At 40.4% G+C, this 12,768-nt stretch overlaps 2 protein-coding genes across 2 annotated transcripts; one reads left to right on the top strand and one right to left on the bottom strand.

The window, feature by feature from the left end:
- The first annotated feature begins 6,849 nt into the window (after positions 1-6,849).
- Positions 6,850-7,481, top strand: LOC129722299 (uncharacterized). Its single transcript, XM_055675644.1, has 2 exons — positions 6,850-7,008; positions 7,077-7,481. Exons 1-2 carry the CDS (start codon positions 6,979-6,981, stop codon positions 7,392-7,394), a joined length of 348 nt encoding a protein of 115 aa, XP_055531619.1. The 5' UTR covers positions 6,850-6,978; the 3' UTR covers positions 7,395-7,481.
- A 228-nt stretch (positions 7,482-7,709) lies between these two features.
- LOC129722300 (uncharacterized) lies at positions 7,710-8,657 on the bottom strand. The gene is made up of 2 exons (XM_055675646.1): positions 8,534-8,657; positions 7,710-8,362 (listed from the first exon to the last, which is right to left on the bottom strand). The coding sequence occupies exons 1-2, from the start codon at positions 8,585-8,587 to the stop codon at positions 8,114-8,116; spliced, it is 303 nt and encodes a 100-aa protein (XP_055531621.1). The 5' UTR covers positions 8,588-8,657; the 3' UTR covers positions 7,710-8,113.
- Positions 8,658-12,768: the final 4,111 nt, after the last annotated feature.

Raw genomic sequence — 12,768 nt, 5'->3', positions numbered from 1 at the left:
GAATTGTTTAAAGTAGCTATTGGTGTATGTATTTGAACAAAAAAATTGTTTATTTAATACACCACAAGTTTTATTTTTAAAAATTTTAAATCTTTCAATTAGTTTACACTGGTCGACAGAAAAGAAAAAAATGTTGCTCTGAAGTTCAGAATAGTTTCCCTAGAAAGATTATAGCTTTTGACCTATTCATGTTATTTTTGGCTCTAGAGTAAAACGTGTGTTTACCAGTGTTATAATGAAGTTATAGCTACGTGAGTGAAAAATATGGGAAAACAATCATAACAAAAATGTTAAAATATATTTTTTTCTTCTAACACTGATTACTCACTTACTTACTTACATACTTATTTACTTACTTACTTCAATGGCCGGGAGTAACACTGATATATTTTTCAAATTCTACATTTTAACCATATTGAAAACAGATTGTATACGGAATTTTCAAAAAAAATTTGTACATTCTATTTGTTAGCGCCCAGCCTTTAGCTAGTTATAGCAAACTTTGAGTTTAAAAATTGTTTGTTTGAGTTTAAAAATTTGTTTGTTTTGTTTTTTTTTAAAGTTAGTCGTGATATCGATATGCATTTCTCTGACATTTTCCATTAAACGTATTTTTTAGTAGAAGTAGCTTTTCAAAATGTTGCATCTCCCAGATGGTCTCGAGGTACGATGCTGGCCTAACAAGCCAGTCGTCGTAGGTTCGAGTCTCGTCTCGGGAGAGACTGTTAGTGTCTGTAGGATCGTAGCGCTAGCCCCGCAATTGTCCTGTACACTAAATAGTCAGCTACGAAGTCTGTGTATAAATAAACAGAAGGTCAAGTTCCGAATCGGAATGTAGCACCAAGGCTTTGCTTTGCTTTAGCTTTTCAAGTTGCTCTCGCAACTTATTACACACTGGTTTCCTTAATAAAATTACAACTTCATTTTGAAAAGGAATGCATGCAATTGCTTGGAAATGGCTTGGCAGGTAACTTTTAGCAAGCTGTCGAGCTTCTTCGAAGCTGTTTGGCCCTTTTTTCACGCGGGCAGTTGTCAACATAGAAATTATCGTCAAAAAGCGACACAACCAACCATGACACGTTGTTTCGCTTGGGTAATATCTATAAATGACGTAGCATTCGAGAGGGAGAGGGGTTGCAACCTTAAAAAAGCTACGTTATTTATGGATGTTCCCTTGGAGCAGCATTTCCGTAAAAATTTCTGGAGTCTCAATGCGCTTCAACCGCTGTTTTCTTTGAATGAAAAGAGAAAAGTAACACTTCCCGCAAATGGCGATTATTTTGCACAAAATCAGATATTTTCACAAATCTAAAAGTGTATCACGCTACAACAGTATCACTTATGTATCAAAAGATTTGTTCACCATATATCTCAGCTGGGTTCAACGCGTCTTGGATATGTCAAAATCAACCAGCTCTTACTAGAGACTGTGTTATAAAGAGATACGCAGAGAGAAAAGCAGTAAATATGGCATCCCTTTGCGAATATTTTATTTTAAACTATTCTGGCAACCACATTTATTTTCGCATGACTTTTCATACGCACTAGAAAGTGTAATAAAATTTCGAAACTTTGTAAGGATATATTACTGAGTTTCAGTGCTTGTTCATACAATCATAATAATTTCCAATGCATCACTCATAACATGAGCATGACGAACACATTTTTCGTTGGAACCATAATTGCACGTGTTTCACAGAATTTAAACTGATCGCAACACACATTCTGTACGAAAAGTAACACGCATGAGTTTGTTTACTTTGCACACTTGGAGCCTCGATTTGACGGTTCACTTGGAGTTTTCGACCTCACTCTTTGCGTATCTGTTCATAACACCGTCTGTAGCTCTTACATGCGGCTACTATTGACAAACAGCGACAATTTAGTTGCGTACTTAATATTTAGAAGCAAGATTTCTAGAAAAAAAACCTGAAATGTTGTATTTGTATTTGTACTTAGAAATCATCTGACACTTAGTCTTAATGAATTAAAACCTAATTTACAACAAATTCGATCTAAATAGCCTATTTTTAAATCTATGGCTGGGTTCGTTGAATACGAATAAGTTTTCTACTATTGAAAAGGCACGAATGCACGCAGTGACTGGTTCGTCATAACCAAAAGATGTTCGATGGAACCTAGGCACAAGCAACGCATCGTTGCGCAACGTTCTCTGCGGTGCTCGCAAATTTAGAATCGAAAGCAACCAAGGTGAGTCGATTTCTCCGTTAAGAAGCTTTCCAATTAATAACGCTTGTTGAATTGTTCGTCGTCGTTGCAGTGTGTCCAAACCCAGAAGTCGACATCGGTCAGGTTACGGTGGAAGTTCTGATGGATTGCGCCATGGTGAATTCTTTAGGGCCAGTCTAAGAAAACGCTTCTGGATGCGCTCAATTTTTAAACTCCACGATGTTTGATATGGGCACCATACTACAGCAGCAGTTTCCAGGATAGGACGAACTAGCGCACAGTATAAAGCCTTGACACAGTGGGGATCAGAAAAGTCTTTAGTTATTTTCGAGATGAATCCCAGTTGACGACTCGCCTTAGCAATAATCGCCGAACGATGAAGGTCAAACGACATTTTTGTATCCAACAGGATGCCAAGGTCATTCACCTGATCTACTCTCCTGAGTGTTACGCCATCAATTACATATGCAAAAGTAATAGGCTTGGGGATGCGATGAAACGTAATTACTACACATTTGTCAATACTAAGACACAGCTTATTCCTATGACACCAATTGGCAAAAATATCAAGTAATGATTGCAGACGTTCACAATCCTCAACTGTACGCACAACGAAATAAAGTTTTAGGTCGTCCGCATAAACTAGTTTGCAGTTAATCTGTAGTAAAAGGGCGGCATCATTAAAAAATAATATGAAGAGCAGTGGACCCAGGTTGCTTCCCTGAGGGATTCCTGACGCGTTAGAAAATACGTTTGCGAAGCGCAGGAATCAATTCTAACTTGCAGTACTTTATCCGAAAGGTACGATTTGAACCACGAAACTAGTTTACTTGAAGCTCCAAGTCGGGAGAGTTTGCAGAGCAGTATTCGGTGGTCAATTTTGTCAAAAGCGGCTTTCAAGTCCGTATATATGACATCCATCTGAGCCTTCTGTTCCAGACTCGCAATACAGGTAGAAGTAAATTGCAGCAAATTAGTAGCCACTGATCGGCCAGGCATGAAACCGGCCATTCTGTGTCAAAAAGTTCGAGTTGAAAACGATATTTTTCTACCTCAATCATTAGACACCACGGTGAGAAAGCTTCGTAGCCGCAAGGTTACAAAGTCTGCTTTGAATAGCGGGTGGTCGTGGGTTTGAATCTTAGTAAAATCAGGCCATTTTGTTGTCCAAGACTTTAGCATGGGTTAATTCTCAGGCTCCCCACCACATACCCTTTCTTCAAACTGACTTAGACCCTGTTGACTCTTTCCTAACAAAAATAAGTTTCTCTTATAATTAAACTGGACTAAGTAACGTAAGATAGTTCTCTTCCAGGAATTGTGATTAGGCGGCATTGGTAGGAATGAAAAAGGTTCGGTATAGTAGAGCAGTAAGCGAAAGGGTTAAACCTCACACGCACACAAGCACGAATATAAATGATAGGCGTATCACTTCAATAATAATACTGGCAATAATATAAAGTGCGGAGTACAGAAAACACCTAGGTAATATCACAATAGATCAAACGTCTCTGGTTCAGGGTTGATATTTGTTGACACTCTTGAGTGAAAGTGAAAAAAAGCATCCATAAACGTTATTTTTTTACAATCTTTTCAGAGTTCTCCCTTCCCGCTTTCTGCATGGAAGTGAACTGTCAAAACACCTCATTATATTTCATGCGATGAAAGCAAGACAACAAAATCAGTTTATCAGTTAACGAAGATTGTCAAGGCATCGGTCAGTGTCAGTGAAAAAGTGTTTCGGTGAGGATTTGGTTGAGTGGACTGTTTGTTTTTCTTTTTCGCTTTGTAGTGACGATCATTTGGTTGGATTTGTCGTCAATTTTTAACGATGCGCGCGATCTATTTCATCTGAGTATAACAGCACGTTTCTAGGACGAAAATCTAGTGTATCTGAAAGACTGCTGCGATCATTGGAAGTGAAAATTGAAAATGACTGGCTGTAATTTTCAAAGAATTTTGCTGGGGAAAATGACTTTTATCAGCACTGCTATGGTTAGAGTGATGAATCCACACAGGAAAAAAATAGACACCACGGTGCTCTCACAGACCGTTATTAAAAAACTAAAAGATTTGAAAAAAATTTCTACATCTTATTTACCCATAGACGTATAGTTGATTGCAATCCACAATGTGGTTAAACATATATTTCCATTAGAAGACTGATGTAACATTCTTGGCAATTCATTTTCGCTTTTACAGAATGTTTGAGAAATAATCCGAAATTTGGTGAAAGATTGAGTTCTTATTGCGAAGAGTGTCTGGAACTATACTGTCGCGTCCCATTTGCATTTTCACCAAAATTGAGTTAATTGGCGGAAATGATAGCTAACTATGCCTAGTTTCGTAAGACTAGATGAACTCAACAACTTTGTTCTGAAAAAATTCGGGAAAACATCCAAACATATTGTCTTATCTAGTAAGAAGAAAAGGCGTTTTTCTCGGCTTGCTGAAAACGCATATGGGACTGACATGCTATGCACGGCAGTATAGTGTTTTAAAAACCAATCCAACATCAGAATCACATATTTTTCATATAGACCGAGCACTCATCAAACCTCTACTGCAATCCACGGCCAGTGCCGTCTTTGGTCGTGGATTAATAATAGATTTGCTATTATAAAACTAATAAAAAGCCTATTTTCTATAATGTCACTTTCCATTTTTTTGCTTATGTTAATAATCGTTCTGATCGTTTTGTGGCTGTTGTTGCTGCTGCTGCTGTTGCTGTTGATGCAAACGTTCCTTCTCGACCTGCTGCTCTTTATAGACAAACAGAGGACGGAACATCACCTCACGCCGGTATCGATCCTGAGCACTGTCGAGTGAGCTTGCAGCAATCGAATGCCACGTAAGGAAAAAAGTAATACCAATCTGCAAAAACAAAATTTTGGAGCATTTTAGGAAAAACTCCTGATGCACTGATTAACTAATTTTACCACCACAAAATATATCGAGAAGTATTTCATCTTTAAATGTCTCACAACCAGAACACGTTCCACTCGGAAATAAGCGCTTCTAGTGAATAACAGCGTTTTGGGAATATTTCGTATATTTATACTTGATTCTAGGCATTCCAGAGCTACACTGCTGATAAACCGTAGACCTTGGCCTTCGTCTCGAAAGAACCGGTTGCGTTTGATGATTACAGTGAACTATATTTTGGTGTGCTAGAACTAGAAATTTTGACCTTTCTTTCAAATTTGACAGATAACAGTAAAATAGTTAAATAGAACAGACAAGGATTTCTGTTCAAATACTGTTCTGTTTACATAACATTGAAACTGCGCGATATTGACCCTACTTCGTGAGATTGAGATTACAGGTTGTTTTTGGTTTGCCTCAAGGCTTTAAAAAATGGGTCGAAAAATCGAAATCAGACGAGTTGATGATTAATTCACATTAACGTAGAATCTGCAATCAGTTAGCGAATTTTGTAAAAAAAATTCTTCTGCCGGCTGGTACCGAAATTTATTACTAATGAATTGAAGGTGGAATCAAACCAACAAAAAATTTGAAGACAATTAACAATTCCATGACTTTTTCCTAATTACTAAAGTACAGGCATAATAGATGATGAATGAACTGTTATCGCCCGTTTGTTATTCGCTGTAATGTACTTAAAACAGTTAATTGCACTTAATTCGGTTCAGTGTTGTTCGAATTTCACTATCGCCACTACGTTTCGTCGTGCTCTGGACATTTACTTGTTAGGATGAGAAGTATCAGTGTTCTACTCTTAACCGTGTGTAGATACTAAATACTTTGTTCTAACTAATTTAACAGCTCGTAAACAATTTAACAGATCCCGATTGGGTTGTGTCTATCCTTGTACTACTCAGTGACGAATGCCGCACCAACGATGGCCACAGCAGAAGCTCAGCTGATGCTGCCCGCGGACAACACGCACCACCTGGTGCAACGTCGGGAGGTTATGTTCCGACCACTTTTCGTTTACCGACAGCAAGAAATCGAGAAACAGCGAAAACACGAAGGAGAGGAGCAGCATCAACGAAATCATCAGGAATATCGACGACAGCTGCAAGAATATGAACAGCAAATGCAAGACTATAAACAGCAGATGCAACAATATAAGCAGCAGCATAATTGATTCATGAATTAATTACCTATTATAGATTCGTGAATATATTTTGTTTTTAAGTTTATAAAGTAATTTTATTTCAATCAAAGACAAGGATTCAGGTTGTCTAGCTTCTGAAAAAATACATTCAAAGAAAGCAATACTTTATTGTGCCGTGTCAAATAAATGTTATGTGAAGAAAAAAAAAAAGCAATACTTTCCTTTCTATTGTTAACATTGAATCTGTACGGTATTGACCCTGCTTCACGAGATCATGATTACACTTTGTTTTTGATTGTCTCAAGGTTTGAGAAAAATAAGAACTTCAACATATAGAGTTAGCAATCAGTTGCTTACTTAATTTCAAAACCATTTTTATCTTCTAAACAGTGGATACTCTTCATGATAGTCATTCTGCATTCTTCTTGTCGGCCAGTACAGCATTATGTTTTGATTAAAAAATTGTTATTTACCAAGTCAAAATGTAAAACGAATTGTGCTTACCTCAACTGACAATTCCATTAATTTTTTACCGTTTGTGTCCAGTACAGCAGACACAATTGATGACGCATGAAGCGTTATCGCCTGTTTGTTGTATTTGCTGTGATGTATTAAAAACATTTAATTCCACGAAATTCGGTTCAGTGTTGTTCGGCTTTCACTATCGCTAATACGTTTTGTCGTGTTCTGGACAGTAACTTGCTAGGATGAGAAGCTCCAGTGTTCTACTCTTAACCGTGCGTACATACCTAATAATTAACTCCAACTGAATAACCAACTTAATAGCTCAAAAACAATTTAACAGATCTCGATTGGTTTGTGCCTTTCACTTTACAACCCAGTGGCGAATGGTGCACCAATGTTGGACTTAGCAACAACCGTGGACAACCCACGCCACCTGGTGCAACGTCGGGAGGTTGCGTACAGGCCACTTTTCGTTTACCGGCAGCAAGAAATCGAGAAACAGGGGAGATACGATGCAAACGAACAGCATCAACGGGATCATCAGGACTACAAACGGCAGCTGCAAGATTATAAACAGCAAATGGAAGACTACAAACATCAGTTGCACCTATATAAGCAACGGAAGCAGCATCTTGATCATCATGACTATCATGTTTGATTCACTAAATGTGTGACGACTTTCATAGTTCTATACTAAACTGTTCTAAATTCTGAAATATATTTCGCTTCTAAGTTTGTTCCGTAAGATATTCGTAGTCGCAAGATAACAGAGTCCGCTTTGATTTGTGAATTCGAATCTAAGTAAAATTAGGACTCCCATGCCCTATGGAACATCCAAAATGGTTAAAACGGGTATTCTTTCAAATGATTCTACCTTTTAGCTTTACATTATGGGTATTCATGTCGAGCTCGCAAACAAATACCCAGCCGTAAAAATACTCACCTCCATTGACGAGTAATGGAAGATACACAGTTTACGGCTGGGTATTCGTATACGAGCTCGATGTGAAGACCCCTATTATATTTGTAACGGTATACACAAAAACATGGCAACATTTTTTCGACAGTTGTATACAGTATACTACTTTGGTTACCTTAAATCTAAGTTATCTTATATCAGCTAGCTTTTAGAGCACCTTTCATTGATGTTACTAGAGCACTGTCAATAAGAAAATCGACAATTTAGTTTTAGTTTTCCTGTATTACAGTACTAAACATGTCAGTTCAAGCACTCCTGATACGTACATTCCCGGACTTTGTTGGTCTATACGCAGATCCCAATCTGCTAGTGAGCTTTACACCAGTGCAAACTACACCAACAACGGCGTTCCGTTGCACCCAAGCGATTATGCTTTCCCGCATGCTACCATCATGTTTTCATGCATGCGTGGGGGATGAGCTTTCCAAAGTCTGCTGCTGACGCTGAGCTGGCTGTAGCTCCAAATAGACAGCAATCGGGCGGAACAAAATCTCCCGTTTAAACCGTTCATTTTCCGCCTGGTGAACTGTTCCGAATTTAGCTCCGCCCCCGTCGGTCCAATCTGCACTCGGGAGCGATTGATGCAGCTTAGGGTTGCTAACCGGGTGGCAAGTGCTTATAGTGAGCACTATCAGCAGAATTAAAACCTATAATGGGTATAAAATAACAATCAATTAAGCGTTGATTATCACCAATTCACTTGATACACATTAAAGTTCAATTGCCTTCTTTTTTAGATCGCAAAAATAAAAATGGTGGCAAACTGGTTTTTTCTACGACGCATTTCATTTATGAAATAAATTATAATTTAAACATACCACTTCAAAATTTCCCGTACCGATTGTCTTCATTTTCAACCAAAAATTCAACATTTGTTTAAATAAAATTTTTAGATTAACAGTTTCAATAACTTCTCGCTACCTCGTTTCAACCTTATCTAGGCACTGCCAAAGAATATTCTAATTTTTCGCGACGTGATACATCTGACATCCTAGCATTGCAGATAGACCATATAATTTGTTGATTATTTTTGTGCTAATCATAGTGACTGGAATGCGTAGAAGAAGGGAATTTTGCGAAGCTGTGTTTTGCCTCCATGCTAGTTCTCACGTATTGTTGTTCGCATATCGAATCAATAAACATGATTTCATTTGTTTATTGTTTTTCAACATTTCACCTCACATCGATCATGAGTGTGACATTATCTCCATGAAAGATATTACAAATATACTCTTCAAATAACATTACATCACATTCTGTGCCGAACACGCATCAGTATCGGACGTGTGATCGCTGATCGCTCCGATAAAAATAAAACAAAAGACGTGTGAACAAGTGTTGGCATTGTTTGCCTGGTCGAGTGAAATAAATCCGGGTTCAAGGTCGCGCCTTTGTGCAACTGTTTCGCATCGTGAATACCAGCTGGTGCGTAAGCCGATTTGGCTGCTGGCTGAATTGTGCTACAGCAGTGGACGAGACACAAAAGAGGAAAAAGAAGAAGCCATCAGTTGACAGTGAGTTGTATCGCTGTGTGGAGTGATCTCACACCTGGCTCGCTGCTGGTGGCTGTTTGGTGCTGCTGTATTGGTGCTGCTGGCTGTAACGGCTGCAACTTCGAACGATCGGACAACCAACCTTACTGGAAGGGAGAAGTAAAAAGGTACGTGCTCTTGTCGGCGCTAGTGCGCTAGACTTAGCGGGATGGATGTAGATCCCTCGCCTCCCGCGCCACCATCCCCGAACCCCTCTGACCCTGACCCTTCTGTTACCCCCTCCCCTGTTCATTCTTCAGTCCCCCCTCGCCCCAGGCTTTACCCAGACGGAGCCCAGGGCAGCTATACTGTCTATTTTCGGCCAAAGGCGGGACCGAAATCGAAACAGTTGAACCTCTTGCAGATTTCTAAAGACCTGACGAAGGAGTACAAGGGCGTGACCGAAATTTCCAAGGTCCGGCCTAACAAGCTCCGTGTCGTGGTCAGTAACCTGAAAGAGGCCAACGATATAGCTTGCTCTGAGCTCTTCACACGCGAATATCGCGTTTACATACCCGCACGAGACGTGGAGATCGACGGTGTCATAACCGATTCGAGTCTGTCCGTCGAGTGTATACTGAAAAGTGCCAAAAGCTGCTTTAAGAACAAAACCTGTCCCGATGTAAAGGTGCTTGACTGCAAGCAATTGCGGTCAGCATCGATCATCGGTGGCAAAACAGTATACACTCCGTCAGACTCGTTTCGAGTTACGTTCGCCGGGTCAGCGCTACCAAGCCACGTCTCGATCCACCGGGTTCGTCTTCCTGTGCGATTATATGTGCCTCGCGTCATGAACTTCCTGAATTGTAAGCAGTTAGGCCACACCAACGCCTACTGCTGCGATAAGGCACGTTGTGGCAAGTGTGGGGAGAATCATGCGGATGATTCCTGCAGTAAAATGCTGAAAAATGCATTCACTGTGGGGAGAGTCAGCATGAGCTCTCGACATGTGCGGTGTACATGCAGCGCAGGGATAAAATAAAGAGGTCACTCAAAGAGCGTTCGAAGCGGTCTTACGCTGAGATGCTGAAGAAGACCGTTACCAATTCTCCCATTACATCAAACCCTTATGATCTGTTGTCCTCTGATGAAACCGATTCTGACGATTCACCAGCGGGAACATCTTATGCCAATCCTGGGGAGTCTAGGAAGAGGAAAAATGTTTCTTCTCCCAAACTTCCCAGAAAAGGTCCTAAGATTTCCCAAAGTGTAATGAAAAGTACGAACAAACCAAACAGTGCTGCGGAAAAACCGAAGCAAACTCCTCCTGGGCTTGCAAATTTAAAGTCCCAGAAGGAGTTCCCAGCACTGCCAGGAACATCTAAAACCCCAGTTGTTCCTTTTGCACATCCAGTTGATGAAACAAACTCTGGATAAGTGAAATTTTCTGACATTGTGGACTGGATTTTTGAAACTTTCAATGTACCCGATCAAATTAAAATTTTTCTTACAGCATTTCTCCCAACAGTTAGATCATTTTTGAAGCAGTTGACTGCCCAATGGCCCCTCCTTGCAGCGATTGTATCCTTCGATGCCTAATTCAACTGCGTATATGAAGGATTCTATCTCTGTCTTACAGTGGAATTGTAGAAGTATTTTACCAAAAATTGATTCGTTTAAAGTTTTGATAAATAAAAACAAATGCGATGCATTTTCCCTTTGTGAAACTTGGCTTACTTCAAATATTGATCTCAACTTCCATGATTTTAATATTATTCGCCTTGATCGAGACGACCCATATGGAGGAGTACTTTTCGGGATTAAAAAGTGCTATTCTTTCTATCGTATTAACCTCCCCTCGATTCCAGGCATCGAAGCTGTCGCATGTCAAATGACAATACAAGGTAAAGAGCTTTGTATTGCCTCAATATATATTCCTCCCAGAGCACAGGTTGGGCAACGGCTGCTCTTTGATTTAATAGAACTTCTTCCCTCGCCACGTTTGATTTTGGGAGACTTCAACTCTCATGGTGTGGCTTGGGGTTCCCCTTACAATGATAACCGCTCCTCTTTAATCTATAATCTTTGCGATGACTTCGACATGACTATTTTAAACAACGGTGAAATGACACGTATCCCGAAACCTCCAGCGCGCCCAAGCGCTTTGGATCTATCCTTATGTTCGACGTCGCTACGGTTGGATTGCACATGGAAGGTAATCCTCGATCCTCACGGTAGCGACCATCTGCCTATTCTTATTTCAATTACAAACGGGTCAACTCGCATGCGATCAATTGACATTCCGTATAACCTCACACGGAATGTCGATTGGAAGTTATACGAGGAAATGATTTTAAAAGCGGTCGAGTCGATTCAACATCATCCACCACTTGAAGAATACAACCTCCTCGCGGGCTTGATTCTCGACGCCGCGTTGCAAGCCCAAACGAAGAAATATCCCGGCGTGACGATCAAAGAACGGCCTCCCACTCCGTGGTGGGGCCAAGAGTGCTCCGATGTCTACACGCAAAGATCCGACGCGTTTTTGGCCTACCAGAAGGGAGGTATACCTGGCGACTATTTACGGTATTCGGCGCTTGATACCAAGCTTAAAAGCTTGGCTAAAGCAAAGAAACGCGGATATTGGCGCCGGTTCGTAAACGAGACGTCGAGGGAGACATCGATGAGCACTCTTTGGAACACAGCCCGAAGAATGCGAAATCGTATAACGGTCAACGAAAGCGAGGAGTCTTCAAGTCGTTGGATATTTGATTTTGCCAGGAAAGTATGTCCGGACTCTGTTCCTGCGCAAAACTTTGTTCGCGATACGTCTCCGGGCCACGATGCGATAGAATCACCTTTTACGATGGCAGAATTTTCAGTTGCCCTCCTGTCCTGTAACAATAACGCGCCTGGGTTAGATAGAATCAAATTCAACCTGTTGAAGAATCTACCCGGCAATGCCAAGAGGCGCTTGTTGAATTTGTTCAATAAGTTCCTGGAGCAAAACATTGTACCGCAGGATTGGGGGCAAGTGAAGGTGATCGCCACCCAAAAACCGGGAAAACCAGCTTCTGATCACAACTCTTATAGGCCGATTGCAATGCTATCCTGTATCCGGAAATTGATGGAGAAAATGATACTCCGTCGTTTAGACCATTGGGTCGAATCAAACGGTCTACTATCAGAAACTCAATTTGGCTTCCGCCGTGCCAAAGGAACGAATGACTGTCTTGCGTTGCTTTCTACAGATATTCAGGTAGCCTATGCTCGCAAAGAACAAATGGCATCTGTGTTCTTGGACGTTAAGGGGGCTTTTGATTCCGTTTCTATTGACATCCTTTCGGGCAAACTTCACCGACAAGGATTTTCACCAATTTTGAACAATTTTTTGCATAATTTGTTGTCCGAAAAGCATATGCATTTTACGCATGGCGATTTGGCAACTTTTCGTATTAGCTACATGGGTCTTCCCCAGGGCTCATGCTTAAGCCCCCTTCTTTACAGTTTTTATGTGAATGACATTGACGCATGTCTGGCAAATTTATGCACGATAAGACAACTTGCAGACGACAGCGTGT

Source organism: Wyeomyia smithii, chromosome 2 (genome assembly GCF_029784165.1).
Source record: "Wyeomyia smithii strain HCP4-BCI-WySm-NY-G18 chromosome 2, ASM2978416v1, whole genome shotgun sequence".
Lineage (NCBI taxonomy): Eukaryota > Metazoa > Arthropoda > Insecta > Diptera > Culicidae > Wyeomyia > Wyeomyia smithii.
The sequence above is the reverse complement of the archived record's forward strand: the minus strand, read 5'-3'. Positions and strand labels throughout refer to the sequence as shown.